The 19,938-nt window shown below is 45.4% G+C and overlaps 1 protein-coding gene across 6 annotated transcripts in view; it reads right to left on the minus strand.

Moving 5' to 3' along the window:
• MDGA2 (MAM domain containing glycosylphosphatidylinositol anchor 2) overlaps nucleotides 1-19,938 on the minus strand; it is a 321,830-nt gene that overhangs the window by 41,159 nt on the left and 260,733 nt on the right. For all 6 annotated transcript variants that reach the window (XM_072038054.1, XM_072038055.1, XM_027457733.3 and 3 more), the window contains one exon: nucleotides 8,361-8,509. In XM_072038054.1, coding sequence (XP_071894155.1) covers nucleotides 8,361-8,509 — 149 coding nt within the window. The remainder of the gene's footprint in view (nucleotides 1-8,360; nucleotides 8,510-19,938) is intronic.

Below are 19,938 nucleotides of genomic sequence, written 5' to 3' on the forward strand. Positions count from 1 at the left end.
TGTGGACTGGGAAAAGGTTTGGTTTCTTAATGGCACTACTATTTTTTAACCGGTAAAAATTATGTTTTAACCTTTTATTTTTTCTTCTGAAATTGTACGGATCTGTTTCAGCAAGGACAGAATTTCTGGTGTGAGACAGGGAGACTGTGCCCGGCCCCAAATGCCCCAGTGTCCGGCAGGCTGCTGGGATCCCTCAGCCATCCGCTGAGGAGCACACAAAGGCCCAGGTGGGTCTGCAGGTACACTGCACAACACAACCCAGCGTGAGGGTCCCGGTGTCCCTCTCGGTGACATGGGACACCCAGATTTCAGGCTGCCTGTGCAACTCCAGTGAAGCGCCTCTAAGCGTGAATCAGGATGCTGCCTTTAAATATGCAGAGGTAAAAGTCCCTTTCCCAAGGCAAGCCCTACCAGCACTGAGTATTTCTGACCATTCTCCACGCTTCAGTTTCTTAAATTCATCTCAAGAGAGAAGCAGTGCCAATGGGTTCATTGCAGCCCATAAAATAAGGGCTGTGGGGCTGTATCCTGCTGACATGGGGAGAACACAGCGGGTGCCCTTAGGGCAGGTCTTGTATGTGGGACAGCAAAGAAGATGCAAGGACACATGTGGAGCCATCACAAGGTTAAAGGTGAGGCTCATTCAGAGAGCAACACTTCCAGAGCCGGTCTGAGAGCTCAGTCCTGGAATTATTTAATTTGGGGGCACTTGGTGATCTCAGGAGTGGGGCTCTTCTAGTGCCTTCCATGTGTGTGGATGCTGCGGCTGGGGCTGGTGCTCAAGGGACCTTAAAACCCACCTGGATCCAGCCCCCTGTGTCAGGGCCTCACTGCCCTCTGATGGAAGAACTTCTTCCTTATATCTAATCTAAATCTACCTTATTCTAGTTTAAAACCATTCCTAGGCATCTGAAACTATCTTCACTAAGAGAATTCTTCCTTCATCTAAATTAAATTTCTGTAACACTCACAGGCCCCTTCCAAAATTAAGTTATAGCTGCAGTTATTTATGCTATCTTTTACTATGTTGAAAAGAACACTGCATGCCAGGCACAACTCTTTACTTGTCATGCATTTGCTCGATGACATATGACTTAATTTTTTGTGTAGATCTTCAGTTTTCAAAGATTCATTCCTCTATTTTGCAAATCCTTGAATATTTTTGAGAAACGGTATGACATCGTATGGAAACAACACAAAAAAACCCAATGTTGTCACTTACAGGCATTTTTTGAGACACTTTTGCATTACAGGAATGTACAATTTCTGCTGGAGGGGTACCCACCTGGCTCAACAACTTGCAGAAAACCCCTGGGCTGGATGCTGAGGATGAAACGTGCTGCTCAGCCACACATGGCTCTGACTGCACCACTCCCAGCCAGAGCTGTGCTTCAGTGCACACACGGGTACACCTGCAAAGGGAGCCTCTACCCTACCTCAAGTGTTTAAATGTAGTCAAAAGCAAGTAACTTGTTTACAGAAATAAATTCCTCTAGCTTGAGTAATTCTCTCACTAAATTGCTCTTCAATTCAATCCATTTTCTCCTGCATCTTCCCTAAAGTTTGACTGATGCACTGCATTTGTCAGCAGTAATCAATTCATACTGCAGATTTTCCTGCTGAGCCAGAGTAAATGAGAACCGAGTGTGACAACCATGCACTGACCAAAGCGCCACGGTCTCGGGCAATGCTGGGTGGGAGCTCAGAGTGCTGAGTATGAGCATGTCTCTACTCTTTTTTATTGAAGCGAAAGGTGCAGTGAAAGCCTCAGGCTACATTCCTGTCACTGCCCCGAGCACACGAGCGTGGTGACCACCTCCTGCCCAGGGAGGGTTTGTTCTTTAGGAAATTACTGCTTGCACGTTGCTGGAAGAAGTCAAGGAGACTTGGCCATGGAGCTCCCTGGCTCAGGAGGGGGTTCCACAGACCTGGCTACAAAGTCAGAGAATTCATACACTCTGCCCCATTAACGAGTTTTTTCTTTTCTTTGTTTTGTTTTGTTTTTTGATTAATGTGATCTCGCCTTTCAATTTTTTCCATAATGATGTCTTTCTCCTTATCCCACCCACATGCTGTCAGAGCACTGGTGGGGCCCTCCGGGTCTGCTGCATCCCTATTCCCCATCAGATTTGACCCAAATGAAGAGCTGGATTCAGAAACCGCTGAGAGTGACAGTAGGACAGATGGACAGACACAAGCAGGACAGTCTTCTGGGTCTTGTTTCTTGAAGAAGCCAGGCCAAAAAGTTCATGTAAATTAGGTACTGAAATTGGTAATGAAATAGCAAGAGTTTATTTCAGTCTGCTCATATAACAAAAACCCAACCAAGGCAGTCTCAGCAGGCAGCAATTGATCCAATGACTATGTCAAATTTTGCTGAAAGTTTTTTTGTGAAGAAAAGGAGTTCTGCTTTATGGTGCAAATTTTGTGCTAATGAGAATGGCCATATTCTGCCTGGGACTTCTGTATGCATTGCTAGCAAAGACAGCCAGCTACCTCCAACACAAGCACACCGGCAGCTCTGGGGACCCACAGCTCAATGCCCAATACAGGGAGTGTGGATAAAGGCAGGAGCATCTTTGTCAGCCAGGACACCATGGGATCAGAGGCAGAACATCAGCACCCGACAACAAAAGATGTATTTATGTGTTTAACTTCTGCCTCTGACTTCTTAAGTCATTACCATTTTTTTCCCCCAAAAATATGCATAAACGTTTGCTTTATCTATCAGAAAATTGGGAGAAGTAGCTATAGTTTTTAAATGGCAACTAAAAGAATTTGGTACAACTCTCAAATGACAGCCCTCAGCTTGCTGTTTTGAAAGACAACCCTTGGTTCTGTGAAGAACAAACATAACAAGCATCAGCATTGCAAACTGAAAATTGTAAAACAGAGCCATTGCTTCTCTAATTCAATTTACCAACCCCAAGAAAATCAATAAGAATCGTGCCTCTGAATGTTGCACTACTTTTTTTTTGCTAAATTCTCTGTCTCTAATTTCACAAGTGCAGATATAAGAGGAGAACAGCAAAGCCTCGTTTAGACTTCCTAAAGGAAATGCACGCTGTGAAGAAATCCTCAGAACAGCTATTTCCCTCTGCAGAAGAATGCTTAAAATGTTTCATGAAAACATTAGAAATATTCCCATATACATTTGAATTAGCCTTTTCAACTCTCCCACTTCCCCTGCTAAAATTAATTACTACAGATGTGAGCACTTATTTGTGAATGGCTCTGAATCAAATTTCTATATACATTTTGATGTACTGCTACTGTAAATTTTCTGTAGCATAACAAAAGAAAATACCAAGCTTGCAAACATCTTTCCCACTGCAATAGATTGATTTCGTGATGACAGCACCACGATCCTGATAGAAGGAATGTTTGCAAAATGAGTACCCATCAGGTGGGGGCCTTGAGTTTGCTAAAATACATAAATTTCTTATAAGTGGCTTTCATTCTAAGTATGTTATTTTAGTAAATACATGATTCCCATTCATCTATTTCCATTTTCACTCTACAGGCAGAAAAATGACACTTATTCTTCCTTGTGATTGCCTCTTCCCTGATGGCACCTATCCTCTCCCAGTCTTGACTTTCTTAGTTTCCCTGATTTGGCATTAAACCAAGCTCTGTACTTTTCTCAAACAACTTCCCTAGAGCTCGCACTGTGGTTTCCCTCGGCGTTTCTTTAACCTCTGTTGAAAATGCTGAACAAGTTTCTTCTGTGTCTTGCTTTCCTACCATTAAATTATCCTCTGGTGCCTGAGACGTGCCTGTATTTTACTGCTAGTGACAAGGTATGTGACAGGATGCAGGCTCTGACAGAAATGTGTAGCACTCTTCTGGTGACTCATACGAGGAGGAGCCTTGTAGCCCTATTCCAGGGACTTTAAGAAATTAAAGAAAGCCCCATGTGGCTGGCCACTGTGCTCACAGAATGCAAAGATGTCCAAATCCCTGTATTTTTAATATATTACTACTTATTTTGGTCACTGCACCAGACAGATCGGGCCTGAAGGGGTCTTCGAAGTAACCAGACTGTGTGATTGCTGCATGGATGTGGTCCTGTAGGGCAGGTGACAGTAAAATAAAATAAAATGAAATTTAAAAAGTGCTTCTGGAGGCTTCTTAACAAGTAGTCTTCCCAGACTTGCTTGCTTCAAATCCAAGTGAAGGTGAGGTGGGTGGTTTGTTTATGCCGCCATCCCTTTTTTATCATAATTCACTCAGAGTGAAGTTGATTTGGGAACAGAGAGAAATCTGCAGCCACTTCACGCGAGCAGTCTGGAGTCAAAGTTTGATTTGTTTGGAGGTTTTTCAAAGCAGTAAAGTGAGATCACTTTCCCAGACTCTCAATTTCAACTTTTTCTAGCTACAAGGTAATTCCAAGAGTTTTGATTATCCCTCCCATCTCTCCATCACCTTCAAACCCCTCCATGACTAAGTCAGGATTGCTGAGATGAAATCAGTTCACTTGCACTTCTTCCTCTGCTGTCAGATCTGTATTTTCAAGCACAAAATGTATTGCCCACATGCTTTGACAAGTGACCATAGACTCTTACCTACTTCTCTTGACCGTGCCCTTCTCTATCCCCAATTTCCAACTAACTCTCATACAAGACTGTGGTAACCATAAGTGAGCATTTCAAAGGCACCTGCTTTGCTGCTCTATGCATCTCTTATTTTTTCTGTTCAAACTTGTGTTCAAATCTCCCCTTCACCAATGGGAACATTTTTAGGGATGCTCTGAAACACCAGAACAATGCGCTCCTCTGGGCGCAGGAATGTGTTCTCCTTCACTGCCAGCCTGGAAAAAGCTCCAAGTCTGTGATATTGGCATTTTAAAATTTCATTTTATAAAAATAAGAGGTTTTATACAACGCTGAGTGCTTTAGATCCATTTTTGTATTTGCCTGACAGTTGCAGAAAACAATGCAAAGGATGTGCTTAATAATTAAAGTTTTAAAGGGCAAAGAAGTCTGATAATAAAGTACGGCATAGCCAGGTTCTTTCTTCATTAAAAAGACAAATTGCTCTGCTAGGAATTATTAGCTTATATAGCATTATAACAACAGGAAGATATTTCTGCTGGCTGGCATGTAGCAGGACGATAGAGGTGGAGATGCCTCTGCCTTGACCAGTTCAGACGAGCAAAGTTTTGAGAAATTTGGCTGGCAACAGAAACTAGAAACTGGCGAGAAGCTTCCAGTGCCAAAGGTGCAACACAGGCAGAAAGCAGGGGGAACTGGTGCTGAAGCAAAGGAGCTGGGCCACGCTGAGGTCAGGGAAAGGTATGTGATGAAAATAATTTTGCTCCGTTTGCCTCTCTCCAGCAAGGCAGGGAAGAAAGGCAAGCTGTGCGGAGCTAAGGTATCTGTGTGTCTTCCATTAAGAGAATTTTATAGGTCTCTCCCCATGTCTTTATTTAAAGCTACAAACTGCCCATGAAGCTCAGTGGTGGTAGCAGTTTCTATGTCGAGTGTGTCCTGATGGCATGGCAGCGTGTGGTGGATGCTCCACCACATCCTGGGAGGATCCAGGAGGAGCAGCAATTATTTTAGAGCACTTTGCTTTCTCCTCTCTTCTGTTGTTGCATTTTGGGAATTCTTTCTGTAACAGGACTTTTTAAGAAGCACAGGGTTTTTCTAGTTGACACAGCACATGGAGAGTGGCTTCTCGGTGCTGGGCTTTAATTGGCTTTGAGGACGCTGAGCTGCAGAATCTGCCCCACCTGCTGCGACACAGCATCCAGCTGCTGAGCCGTGCACATGGTTCTGATCCTCCTTAACAGCAGTCACTGCTAAAAAATGAGGCACCAACCATATAGCCATAGGGTTTCCTTTCTGAGTGAGTGTAAGAGCTGCTCTCTGTGTGCTTTTATAGGGCCTGGGACCCTCAAGCCCATCTGGCTCCACCGGCCAGGAGCCAGCGCAGCTCTGTACCTCATCCATCCCAGTCCACTGAAATCCCACAAATCCCACAGGTATTCCCCAAATACTGCCTGGAGCCTTTCTTAAGTGAAGTGGAAATATAAGTCAGGTATAGAGAAACAGGCCTTTGGACTCGGATGTTAACATTCATAATACAAAACCCATTTACTGACGAGATAAAGGCAATGCCATTCAGCCGACCACAAGCAGACGCCAACACACCGACCCGATGCAGCCCACCAGCAGTGTTTTGCAATGCGTTAGAAAATAAAAACGTTCAGAAATGCAGTCACATAAGAATAGCAAAACCCTGTCAAAAATGCACTGCTAACTCAAATAAATTATCTAAACACAGACGTTTCAGAGGGCAATGTGCTGGTAACAAGTAGCGGCAGGTGTCAGAGGAGGTAACGACTTTAATTATCACCCATCTTTTAGGGGGAATTACTGCAGTAATGGATGTGTGTCCGGATGGCTCACTGGTTTCTAAATTACCCAAATTTCACACGTGGATTCAGACAGAGGAAAGGAACGGATTTTGATTAACCTGAGAGTGGATTGTTGAGGTAATTAAAGTAACTACTAATTTTAAGTACCAAAAATAGATAATTAAAAGTAAGTTAAAATGAAACGGAAAAAAAAAAAAATAAATAAAAGAAGAAGCTAAAAAACCTAATGCCACTAATTTCATTATTATTATTATTATTATTTTTTACTTCAGCAAATTCTTTTTTAAATTTAATAATTCCTCTTGGGTACTGGGAGTAACAGAACTGATTTGTACCCAATGATGCAAAGAGTTGCATAAATATTTATTAAAAGTCACTGATTTTCATTCCAAATGAGTCAGATTCAGGCAGAAGCAGACTCTGAGCCAGCACCCGCCAGGTGTCAGAGCTACTCGGGGACCTGTCCCAGGCAGCTCCACCACTGTGCCATGCAAAGCCCCAACCGCTCAGCATCAGCAACGTGCTCAACTTGGGTATTTGGTTTGCAGCTTGCTAAGCTCATCCCAGCAGGAGATCTGTGGGATAACAAAATACGTTGTGCACTCAAATTTTCAATATCTATATACATCTTCAAGAATTGGCCTTAATCCCTGTTTTCTATTCTCCCCGCACAGACGATTATCTCAGGCATTGAACACCCAAACGTGTGCTTTTCTCATTCAATCAATTCGGGTATTATTTAAGAAAGGCAAGCTCAACAGGAGGGTGCAAAACAAGACCCAAACAATATCTGGCGGATTGTCCCAGGTATGTAGTGAAACATCTTCATTGAATGGCAGCAGGCTGGCACAGCACGGCTCGGCACAGCTCGGCACAGCTTCCTCTCTGTGCTCACCTCGCTCTGCCAAAGGCTGGCAGCCCAGTGGGTAGCAGGCAACTCAGAGGTGAGCATGTTGGCCAAGGAGGCGTCCATAGCAAGGAGCATCATTTCAAACAATGCATATTTTCCTTGAGAAAGCCTAGCAATGCCCAAAATCAAGCTGGCAACATCAGCATCTGGCATATCTGTAGAGTTTCGCATGGACAGAAGCTAGACAGGATCATGGATAAATGGTATGGCGCATTTTTTGCCTTCAGAGCACAGACTTTTTTTTTGTATGGACTTATCTGGAGGAAAGCGCAAGCGTGAACAAACATTAGGTGCCCCATGAAGCAGAGTAAGGGAGAGGCATTCCAATTTAATAATTGAGTTTAAGCAATGCACAAATTGGTTCTTTCAATTTAATTGACTATTAAAACTCAAGCTTTGTAGTGATCACTTTAGAAGAAGACATGATATTTTTCCTTTAAAGTTGTGACGGGGTGAATTAATGGTGATGACTATCAATTCCTCCGCAAGCAGGTTGGTCCCACACATCCTAAAGGGAGCCAAATCCCGCTGATAAGTTCATCGCGAATCTACAAAGGCCCATCTGTGATCAGCTTTAATGTGGTCAAGGAAGGTGTCAGTTCTCAAGGATCACTACACGTTTGGGTAGCAAAGCTACAGCTATTCCTGTATGTATTAATTTACATGGAAGATCTAATATAAGATATATAGATACATAGAGATAAAAAAAAAGTTTAATTTCATTGCAAGCTTCTTTTATGCAATCTTTCCTGTGTATCTTGAGCCGCAGCCTTTGCAAACCTGAGGAACAGCTTTTTAATCTCTGCATTTCACACTGGAAATGTGCAAATTAGTTTCCAGGATGTGCACACGGCAGAGGACTACTCCTGCAAGATGGCAGCAAATCTTCCAGAAGGAGGAGAGATGACTCCAATTCACAGAATGTGAAAGGAGGGAGGAAAATGAATAAATAATGTAAAGTAAAACCAAATAAACAAAAAATGAATAAAATAAAATAAGGCCAGGCAGCCCACACAGAGGTCAGTAAATCAAAAAACACCTCCCGCATGAACCAATTTCTGTCCTCACCTGCCTGATCCCTAGGCGATAGGCAAGGATGCGGTCCACAGCGTCGGGGTTCATCTGGGTCCACTGGAGGCTGTAGGAGTAAACGCGGGGTCTGTTCTGCCACAGGGGGTTGTAAGTGTCGTAGTAGAACTCGGGGGCATAGGCTTTGCCTGCAGGGGACAGCAACAAAAAAGGGAAAAGAAAGAAACCAAAATGATCAGCCAGGCAGTTTGGGAGCCAAGCGTTGATACCCAGCCTGTAACCGCCCTCATCTCCCTGCATTTTGAGTCATTCTGTTAAACATCTTCCAGAAACACATTTTGGAATTATCAGCCTCCATCCTTTGTAAAAAGAGCCGTGGCAATGGTTTGCCTTTATCATTGATTCCTCCGTGGCATCCTTGGCCCAGGTGTGAGCAGGGAAGGGGAAAAAATCACTGAGCTTCTAACAAAGCCAAGCTGGAGCGATGTAACACATCTCTGCACTAATTTTTCATGGCCCAGCTGATTAAAATAGAGATATCAAAACAAGCTGCACTGCACTGAGCAGGGGAAGACTCAGTGACAGCTGCTGTACCTGGCACAAATAATACAAAATGACATCCGTGAGCTGGGAAATACAAGATGGATATTTCCAGCGACTGCTGCCTTCATCGCATCTTCCCCTCTCCCACCTCCCTAGTGAAAATGTACATAAGCCATCTTTTGTAGCACCACAGATGTGCAGACTTCCAGCATTATGTACATTATTTAGCAGAACATCCCAATCTGCACAAGAGATACAGAGGGGAAAATGCCATCTCACCGTGCATCCTGGGTACACGGACATTTCACAGAATGCTATTACAGCCTTCTTCCTTTGTAAAGGTGGAAAACCTAAGCACGATTCCCTAAACACATTAATGTTTAGGAAATATAATACTATTTGAATTCATTAAATTTCTTTTAAACCCATGAATACCAGTGACACCTTCACAGGTAAAGTACCTTTGTGGCCTCTAGGGTGTCCCATAAAGAGTGATTTGTGTATAATAGCAAAAATGAGACAGAGTGCCCAATCTGGATGCCCAACCATAGGCATGCAGTGGCATCTGAGGTGCACTGGGGTCGCTGAGACGTCCAACCAGGGTAGCAGATGTCTCACAGGAACTATTAGACACAGGACTTTGCTAGAGTCATAGCTGGAGCTGCAGGCACCATCCCAGAGCCTGTACCACCAGGCACCGCTGTGCAAGCAAGTCCGCAAAGGCTCCCAGAAGACTTGGTAGGGTTAGGGGCATCTGAAATTAGAGCTGTCCCAAAAACCTTTGAGGGGACAACGTTTCCTTAAAATGCACAGTTAGAGCATACCCCAGAACTCTCGGTGGATTTGGCCTAGAGGAACAATGTGTTTCAGAAGTGAAAGAGCACACACACATGCCAGAGAGACACTCATCAGCTTTATATTTTTGAGTCATTTTTCATTGATCTTTTATTTAGCTCATCACACCACCACCACAACGTTGCTTCAGTTTCTTAAAGTAAACAAACAAACAAAAAGTTTGGATTGACTCAAAACAAGTTTTTACAGCTGGACTTGTGGGAAGCTTGGTTAACCACCAGTTTTTGCCCTGCAAGGTACAACTGGAAGAAAGCCCCAAGTCAAAACCAACTATCATTCATGGGACAGGTCCATCCTTGCCCTGAATGGCTCTGCCTTTTTTCTTTGAACTCAAGAGCAGTACTGTTAGGAACAGGACATGGCAAATACGAACCAGGTTCTGCTGTGTTAAACGTGGCATTTTATCACCGGAGTTGTGCAAAAAGGAGATGAAGCACGGGAAACAGAAACATTTGCAGGTGCTGTCCTCCCGTTAAAGGTCTACAAGAGACTTAGCATTAGACAAAACCAGAAGCAGAATGAGGTCTTTCCACGTCCCAAAGCTCATACCTGTTCTTCTTTTTCCGTGGAGATTTTGCCAGTGGAAGTAATTATGAAATGCAATGAACAACACAGGATGGCCTCAGGAGAAGATGTGAGTTGCCTGCTCATGTAGACCTAGGAGAGGGATGTGCGTTCACTACTCAGCTCCTCAAATTTGGGTATTAGGAGTGTGTGCCAAAATACACAAGGTATTATTAGAGATGGATGGGAAGCGTTTTGCCATAGATGTCTCAAAACTTCAGTCATCAGAAAGGTAATGAGAAACGGGGAAAAGAGAAAGGAAAAAGATTGTCAATATCTTGTGGTTACTGAGTAATCTTTTACCTTTGGCTGTGTCATCCTCTCCAGCCATGCCTTTCTTTCCAGAGGATGAAAGGCCCTTTTAGCCAAGCTAGTTCAGCCAGATTGCCCAATGAGGCTGCACATTCAATTAGAGCAGATTAGAGCAGATATGTTAGTGCTGAAGTAGCAAGCAACAATACTCCAAGGAAAAGAAGCAAAGCTAAACTGCTGCTTTCAAAAATGAAATGTAAGATAAATGAAGAGAGGAGCACTGGTTGGTAAGATTTGTTTTCCTTATTTATGTGCAGTGGAAATAATAGAAAAAAACCTCACGCTGAATGCAAATGATAATCTTCCCCCTTCTACTGCAGGTGGACATAATGGCATCTCTGGGGGTCTACAAAAAGGATCCATAATTAGACGCTTGTCACAATACAGGCACTTGAACAACATAGTCACCTTTTGAGAAATAATGAGGGCTCATGAAGAGTTGCATTATTCTAAATCCCTCCTAACAGAAGAGATTTCTGGTGCGAATGGAGATGCTGAAAATTTAACAACACAACATTAAGTCCTTAACTTGCACACTTCAGAAGTACAAGAAAGCTGGGCAGAGTTTTAGTGTATGCAGAAATCAGATGTTGCCTTTGATGGTGCAGGAGCTACGAGGCACGCAGGCAGTGTACCTGGCCATGGAAGAGCTCACATCACCAAGACCCACCACCATCCAACCGTTCCATTTCCAGAGGAGATGTTGTCCAGCAAAGATTCTCCCTCACCACAGAAGTAAAGAGATGATGAAGGGTGTGACAGAGCTACCAACAGCCCTTGGCTCAGCATGATTTGGGTGTGCAGAGGCAGCAGGTCACCTAGAGGAAACCACCTGCATTAAGGATTAGCTCAGCAGCCAGCTCCGAGCCCTGGCCATGCTTGCCAGAGGCTATCATGTATGTCCTGCCAGCAGAGACGTCTCAAGCACGCTGAGCATGGGGCTGCTGCTGCTGCTCATAGCCCATCTGGGCATCCCTTGGAGATGCCAGCTCCAGCTCCATCTGCCCTTCTTCCCCCAGTCACACCAGCCTGAACTTCCAAAAACAACCCCCCCATTTTGTTCTGAGTACAGGAAACTTTTGCTTGGCTCGTATCTTTTGCCCTTTTCAAGCACAGGCAGCAAAATTCACCTTCCTCTCCCTCCCTTCAGCCTGTGCAGCTGGATTTATTACAACTTTTCAGGACAGGCAGGCAGGGCTCAGCCTGCCTCTGGGACCAAACCTCACCAGGCTTCAGCTCCCTGGCCGTACCTGTGACAAACTGACCATCTGAATGCAATTTTGATGCACACTGGTCTCCTGCAGCCCAGGAAGGGATCCCCAGATCTTCATCAATTGAGTTATATTGGGGAAAAACAGTGGGAAGTGTCCTTGGTCCTAAGGAGAGCTCTGCAAGGCAGAGCCAGGAGGGCCACGTCCCTGGGCAGGGCAACCTCTCACTGCCCCGCTGTTCCTGGGGTCCCAAAGGAGGAGGGTTTATGCCATGGCACTTCTTTGTGTCTGTTAAAGCAATCTGCAGTCAGGTTTAGAGCTCCATTAGCATGCACTAGCTTTAATTAATCCCTCCCTCTGTGCTCGCACTGCTGGAGTGCGAGTAACTGTGATGCTTGGGGCTCTGCCAGGCAGAGGAGGCACGGCACAGTTTAATGCAGAGTATAATATTGGTTTTCCTTCCCACCACTAACAAAACTTTTATTTTTTTACCTTCTGAATGTGTTGCACATGCAGAATACAGCAGGTTGTGGCTGTGTATGGCAGAGGGCTACAGCAGAGGAAGGAGCAGTAATGCTGAGTGTGGCTTTGCTCATCTGGGCTGGCCCCTGCGTGAGACAGTGATGCACAAACAGACCAGCTGCTTGTGTTTGAAGGCTACATGGCTACAAGAAGTGTGAATTCCTCCCCAGCATGCTGGCAGAGGCTGTCCAGCACAATTACACATCCTGCTGCATTTCCATCAACCCGAATGCCTCCATATGTGAAACCAACAGTTACCAGTTACCAGTTACAGCAAACCATCCTCCTGGGCATGGGGTGGGTCAGGATTTTAGCTACCTCCTTCCTCAGGTTAGCACAGGATGAAGAAAAAAACCCAGTACCCAATTCACCATCGAATTCATCTGGATTCAAGAGCACATCCTAGACCTGCTGAAACCTCCGAATTGCAGAAACACTGTGGAGGGCTGTGATAATTTCCGGTGAACAGCAGTTTTTCCTTCTTGTGTCTACTTTCAAGGGGCCAAATGGCTTTTTACTGGGCATTACTGGACTCTCTGCATCTCTCCTTCATGCCAGGCAGATAGCATCCAGGGGAACATCCTACCCACAGAGCCAGCTCCAGGCAGCAGCTATGGATAGAGACATCCTAAGACAGTATCCTGCTCTGTCCCCTGCCACTGGAGAATATCTTTGGTTAAAATTTGCTAGATATAAGATTCTATGAAAGTCTGAAATGGGACTTCAGGGAGATGTGATACCAGATCTCAAAAAGTATTGATCTGAGGATGTGACAGTGGTTAATTAGTGTTGCATAAAGGCCCTTTCTGAGCAGTCGTTCCTAAACATCTGGGTGGGACAAAAATACACTCGCTTTTAAGATGCATTGAGTGTGAGCACTGACTAAGTTGAGGTGTTGTTTGTATAATGGGTTACTAACTAGGGAAAAGGTAGACAAGAATATTCATAGGGAAAACAAACTTGCTGCCTGCCGTCTCTGCACTGAGCGGTTATCTGAGCCACCTTCTGATGAGGCCACATCAGTACTGGAGGCAGTGTAGCATGGAGCCTCACCATGACAAACAGCACTGTCCCCGAGATGGAGCTGGAGAACAGGGCACAAAGCAGCCTGCACAAACACCTCAGCAGCTCCAGCAGCACCATCACTTAGAGCCCTAAACACTGCTGCTTGATTGACAGAAATGATTGGAGTCACGGAACCATGGAATATCCCGACTTGGAGGGGACCCACAGGGTCACAAGGATCACTGAGTCCCACTCCTGGCTCCACGCAGCACCACCCAAAAATCAGGCCCTACGCTTGAGAGCGGTGTCCAAACACTTCTTGACCTCTGGCAGGCTTGGTGTGGTGCCCATGTCCATGGGCAGCCTGTGCCAGTGCCCGACCACCTCTGGGTGCAGACCCTTTCCCTAACCCCCAGCCTGACCCTCCCCTGTCCCAGCTCCATGCCGTCCCCTCGGGTCCTGTCGCTGTCCCCAGAGAGCAGAGCTCAGCGCCTGCCCCTCCGCTCCCTGTGAGGGAGCTGCAGGCCGCCATGAGGCCTCCCCTCGGCCTGCTCTGCTCGGGGCTGAGCAAACCTGGGGACCTCAGCCATTCCTCCTACTTGCCAGCCTGGTGTGGGTTACAGCAGGATTTCCCCAGGAGCTCACTAATGCACAAGAAGTTGCAGACTTAGAACATAGCTACACTGATGCATTTAGCCATGCTTCTAAACAATCTCCAGTTTTTCAACCCACGTGCAATAGCTGCACTCATCCATGCCGACCAAACCAGCAGAAGACACGCATGTTTTTTAATGTATGGATTCAGTGACAGCAGCCAATCGATATTAAAGGAGTTACTATAACAGACAGTGTTAAAAAATCATTAATTTCTGATGGATAAGAGTCATCAAGGTACATGCTTAGTTTCAGTAATTACTTATTTCATAATGAATCCGAGGCTGGATCAGGAAGAGGAACAAGCATCATCTGTCAGCAGCCCCAGTGTGGCAAACAAATGCACGGCTCTTCCCCAGGAGCAGCCCCTCTCACTCAGAGCCCTTCTGCAGTCACCGGTGTTTCTTGTGCAGCCTCTTGCACACAGCATTTCAATTCCTCCAGGCAGTACATCTCAAATATTATCTACCGGCTCTCTGCTAGCAGAAGGCCAAAAATAGTATGGGAGACAATAGGGAACTGATTCATAGAAAACAAACGAGAACAGAAAAGCCTCTTCTTTGCCGCTGCTTACTGCTGAAGTCATGCTACATCCCTCTGCATCACTGAGATCTTAGCAAAAGCCAAAGTGCTGTCCTGAGAAGGGAACCGATGCACTCATTTACATGGGTCCTGAGCTGGTACCTTCCAGAGAAATTCATTGACCAGTCTCAGGAGACCTTTCCCTGGTTGTTTTCACCTCACTCAGTCATTTATCCCTTAGAAAAATGAAATAAGCTCCCAAAAGAATTATTTTACTTCACTTGCCAATACATGCCTTCCAAAATAAAATAAGAAATCAAGAACATGCATTGCAAATCTAAATTGTAATGAATGCAAACACAACCCACTGATTTCAAGCAATGGCAATAAAATGAACAACGACATTCTCTCCCTAATTATAGCAGCTGACTACATACCCCAGATGGAGTCTCAGAGTGCCGGGTTAGTGTTTATGCTGGCTTGTCATGCAGAAACAAACAGTAGTAACTGTGCAGGCACAGCACCAGTAGCAGTGACAGCTTTAGTAGACACGCAGACAGCACCGAAGGAATCATTTCCTTGCGTTGTCTGTTTATGTTCCCCCTATCTTCATATCTATTTCTGCTAATTTGCTTGGCGTTAGACGGTTTGCGAATGCAGCATCTTTGCCATCTCTGTTCCATATTGGTAGCACATATGCACTTTAACTTAACATGACAAGGAGTTCAATATAAGCGATGATCAGGGTGTCTTGCACTTTATAACAGCAGCTATAAATGTTTAGGGAAAATAAAATAAAATCAGAGATTTACAAATGCTTCCCCATCTGGCAAATTCAGCTCCAGACCTTTCTATCTTTAAAATGCATGAAGAGTATAAATCCTAAACAAAACAATATATTTAACTGTGTAAAACACTGCGAGAAACAAAGTTTATGAAAAATGCCGCCAATTACTGTGCTCTGTTTTATGGCAGGATATATATTTTATGAAGGATTTTCAATAAGAAAGAAGAGATACTTTGTTCATTATTTGCATACCAGAAAGGCAATATAAGTCTTCACCTTCCTGACCTGCTCGCCCTCAGCAGCCCCTGCAGCTGCCTCGTGCCCCACTGCAGGCTCACCCCTCCTGCTCCCCACAGCCCCATTTTGGACTTCCCACTGCCACTGCCCCTCCTGCCCGTCCCCTTCCATCCCAACCTAATCAGTGCCTGAGTCACAAGCAGCTCAGGATGCACGGCACAAAGGAATGGGTTTCAATATTTGGAAAAATATCTATGATTTTTTTTTTCTTCCCAAAACTGCTCTTAGAAGTGAAAATAGATTTTCCAATAGCTTCAGTCCCTCTGGGAACTCCTGTTCTTGTCACACCTGAACCAGCCTGTGACCAGCTACCCCCACTTTTCCTCCTCAAATTTCACGACAGCATTAACAAAATCAGCTTCCCCCTTCCTGAGCTTTGCAGATCAGTCCCTGCTGTGGCTTTCTGAGGGCTCTGTCACACCATGTACAGGCTCCCTCTGCAGTCTTCTTCTGTATTCTGCATTTCATACGCTACCTGCTTCACACCAACAGTCACAGTGCTTCACATCACTCTCTTCCGTGGCAGCCTCTCCTTTATGAAACTAAAAACTAAAACCAAAACCTAAAGCCAAAAACCTAAAACTTGGCTGATTTCTCTCCAGTGATGCAGCTACAGATGCCCTCTTCCCCGCTTGCAGCCACCATCATCCTCCCATCATTTGCTTGGGAACAACATTTCTCAGTTGGGACCTTCTGTAAAGCCTCGTATCTTTCCATTTGTACTGCTACTTCGTGGGTTTCGTCGGTTCAACATCTCTGAGATATCGCCTGGCCAAAACTTGAGGGCTGAAGGCAAAGAGCACAGACGTGGCCTTCCCTTGGCTGTCCTAAAGAGCCACGTCCAGGGACAGGTTTGTGTTTGCAAATGCAGAGTCTGGGAGTCTTGGTGCTACCACCTGTACCTGCAGCCCCAGCTGACCTGTGAAGCAGGAATTTGCCTTTGGATGAGAAAATTAACACTGAAACCTGCTGATCCAACAGGAATGGGGCAGAGAGGGCTGGCAGGCGAGGCCTGAACACCATGAGCCTGGGGACGATGCTCTCCCACACCTCCCCTCTCTTCCCATGGGACTTGCCAACACAAAACACTTGGTGCCGTGTTTTGCTGTCCAGCAAAATGACTTGCACTGTTTTACTCCTTCTTTGGGCAGCCTGGCTTCTGCAGCTTTCAAGCCACAGCTCCCAGAAGCACACCTAAAACCAAGCAGCACGAGCCAGCAGAACTTTGTCCCACGGGGCGACTTCTCCCTCCTTGCCCTTCTTGGGTGATTAACTCTTCTTTCTTTTCTTCTTCCCCTATGGAAGTCTTAGGTCAAAATTAAATAAATCTGCACCACTGTGAGACAGCCCCTCTCTCCACTCCTTAAAGGTGAGGCTTTGGCCTCAGATTGTAATTAATTAATGTCATGTTTCGCCTCTTCCTAGCTGACAGCAAAAGCACGCTGGAGACCCAGCGATAGCGCCTCGCCACCTTTGGTAAAAGGTCACACTTGGCACCGCTTGCCACGCTGCTGACCTGCGAGAAATAAATATCCCAAACTTCCCCACGCTGCCTCAGCTCAGTTGGGAAATTAATTGTCCAGGAGGCTGTCACCGGCTCAGCACCCACTGCCTTTAATGGGCTTTGGACCAGGAGATGGGCGAAAAAACCCTGCGAGCACAGTGAGAACTGGCTTTCTTATCCGTGTGCCTGCCGTTCAGCCTGCCCGGGGCGGGTTGCTCTGGGGCCCTGCCACAACCTGCTGCCGGGGGCTGCCAAAGCTCCTGTCCGCAAAGCATTCCCCACCAGCAGGAGTGAGTTCAGCAGGAAACAAAACAACACCGACCCTCCGTGTGCTCTGGAAATTGCCTTTCCTGTTGCACATTTTTCGGAGCCACTCTGGGCTCAGTGGCACTGTTACGCTCTCCACGGTCTCCAAGGTCTTTAATTAAAATCAAATACCCGCTGTGCCCAGCAGATGAATGACAAATAATTTTTTAAATGGCAGTGGTACTTCAGAAGGAATTTTAAGACCACACAGGCAAGGATATAAAGTGGCATATGGTCTTCTACTGTTCCCTGAAGTTCCCAGCCATCCATGACTGTTCCTGTGCTGGAAAACAGACTATGTTGGAAAGCACAGACTGGGTGGGGAACAGAAATAAAATACCACAGCGCCAGTGTGACTTCAGATGTGGAATTGGGATAGGAGGCTATTGCAATCAGTGACACAGTAAGAAATTTTCTCCTGTCCTTGAGAAAGATAAAAATGTTACTGCAACCATCATTAAGCTTTACATGAGAGATTATAACTTATACAGTCAGTTTATAGCCTGTAACATTCATTTAGACTTACTGGAAAGCTAATAACTTATAGTCAGCTTGTAATCAAATCTTCCTTAGAGAAGCAGTGCTACAGACAGTGAGGATTTAGAGGTAGTTTGTATGGATGTCTTCACAAGGAAATAAATTAATTCCAACAGTAAGTCAACCCACTCGCTCTGCCATACCGAAAGGCAGCTCCCTCCATCCCGAAATCTAACAGCCCACAGCTGCTAACAGAGCTCAGCCCATCCAGGCCCTGCCTCAAACTCATGTCTGCTCACCAAAACTGAGAGCTTTTCTGTCCAGACTCAAAGGATCCCTCCCATGGTATGTATCTGTACTGAGAAAAGGGAAAAATTAACATACCCAACCTCCCCATGACAGTTTTCCACCCCTGTCCCTCAAGACACCAGTATTTCCAATGGCAAGAGTTGCAAAGCACCCACACGTCCCGCAGAGCACCTGGGACACCTCTGGTGCACGCGGGGAGCTCAGCAGGCAGCACACCAGCGTGTGCCCATCGTAACAAAGCCACCAGTACAAAAGCCCAGAAGAAACAAGTCCAAGGGGGCTCAGCTGTGCTCAGGCACTTGTCTGCAAGATGGAGACAGCCCCTGCCTGCTTCTAGCCCTGCTGAATTGGTGCCTCTGCCCTCAGTCGCTGCTGCCCTGCACATCCCTGCTGTATCCAGGCATCCGCAGCTTTGATGTAAGCGGGCCTGGCAAATTAGAAGCTATTTGCATGCAGGAAAAAACCTCAGCAGAACAGCAGTATGAACACGTCTGCACACGGTGGCAGAAAAAAGAAAAAAAAAAAAAAAAAAAGGACAAAAATGCAAATAATGTAATGGCTTGCATGTGTAATCTGGCATCAGCTAACAAACATACCTCTGCTCCTGCTCGCTATCGCTGCTCTGTAAGAGCACAGAAGTGATACAATCACGGTGCATTTATCTGACACCACAGAGCCCATCTGCTTTTAAAGCAGAAAGGAGGTGGGTGGATCAAGTTAGCTTCCGACACTGTTTTGGACACTAATTCCTTCTAAGCAAAGAGGATTTGGAAAAAAACAGTCCCATCTGGCAGAGGTTTGGGTACCTTTGCACCGGCTCGTGCGTGGCCCCAGCAGAAGACTCGCTGCTTGGCAAGCTGCTGCACCCAGACCAACAGAGACAGCAGAGCTGTGCTTGCCATGGCCAAGGACAAAAATACAGGCACCTCTGGCTTCCCCAAGGGCATGTGTGCAGACAGGGCTTCCCCTTGCTTTGGGCATTACTTCCATAATTACTCCGTTAATGCCCCTTCACTCCTAATTGAATTAGTTTTAACACCACGGCTGAATTGCTGGCTAAGACTTGGCAGCACAGAGCGTGGGATGCAATGCAGTGGAGCCTGGGTACTTCAGTCCCTCTCTGGGTTTCGATATGGTCCCAGAGGTCAGAAGGAAACAGGACTGATTAAATTGTTTGGAATTATTGCACAGCCTTCTTGGTAGCCAATTAGCACCAAAAAATTTCCGTACATACGAAGTTCTCACAAAAAGAAATTGTGCACTCACAAAGCAAGAATACAAAAAAAAAAAAATAAAATAATAATTGCAAATGCAAAATCATTGATTTCAAACCCATTGAGGTTAAAGCAACCTTGTATAAAGTTCTGCCCACTCAAGAAACTCAACTTTCAGACCAGGTATCCGTAAGGCTGATTTCAGAAATGAGACTGTGAGCTGCCAGCATGTTTTCAAAATGTGCAATTTCAACAAATCTCCATTTATAAACCTGCATCATCTTCAAAGATCTGTAAAGGAAGTCTTGGCAAGAACTGGGTGTCATTGTACTGTTAGAAAATAGTAGGACCAGTCAGCTAGAAAATGAATTATAAGGTAGGGGTCAACCTGGAGATTAAAACAGAGGCAAGTGATTCAGATGAGCCTGAGTGAGAATGAGCCAAATGCAAGGGCAGTGCTGCACTCGGGGCTCCCAAATAGGAAAAGTGGCAAAGGAAAGATGTTACAGCATCTCCCCACAGATTTTCAGTCTAT

This window comes from Anas platyrhynchos, chromosome 5 (genome assembly GCF_047663525.1).
Source record: "Anas platyrhynchos isolate ZD024472 breed Pekin duck chromosome 5, IASCAAS_PekinDuck_T2T, whole genome shotgun sequence".
Classification (NCBI taxonomy): Eukaryota; Metazoa; Chordata; class Aves; order Anseriformes; family Anatidae; genus Anas; species Anas platyrhynchos.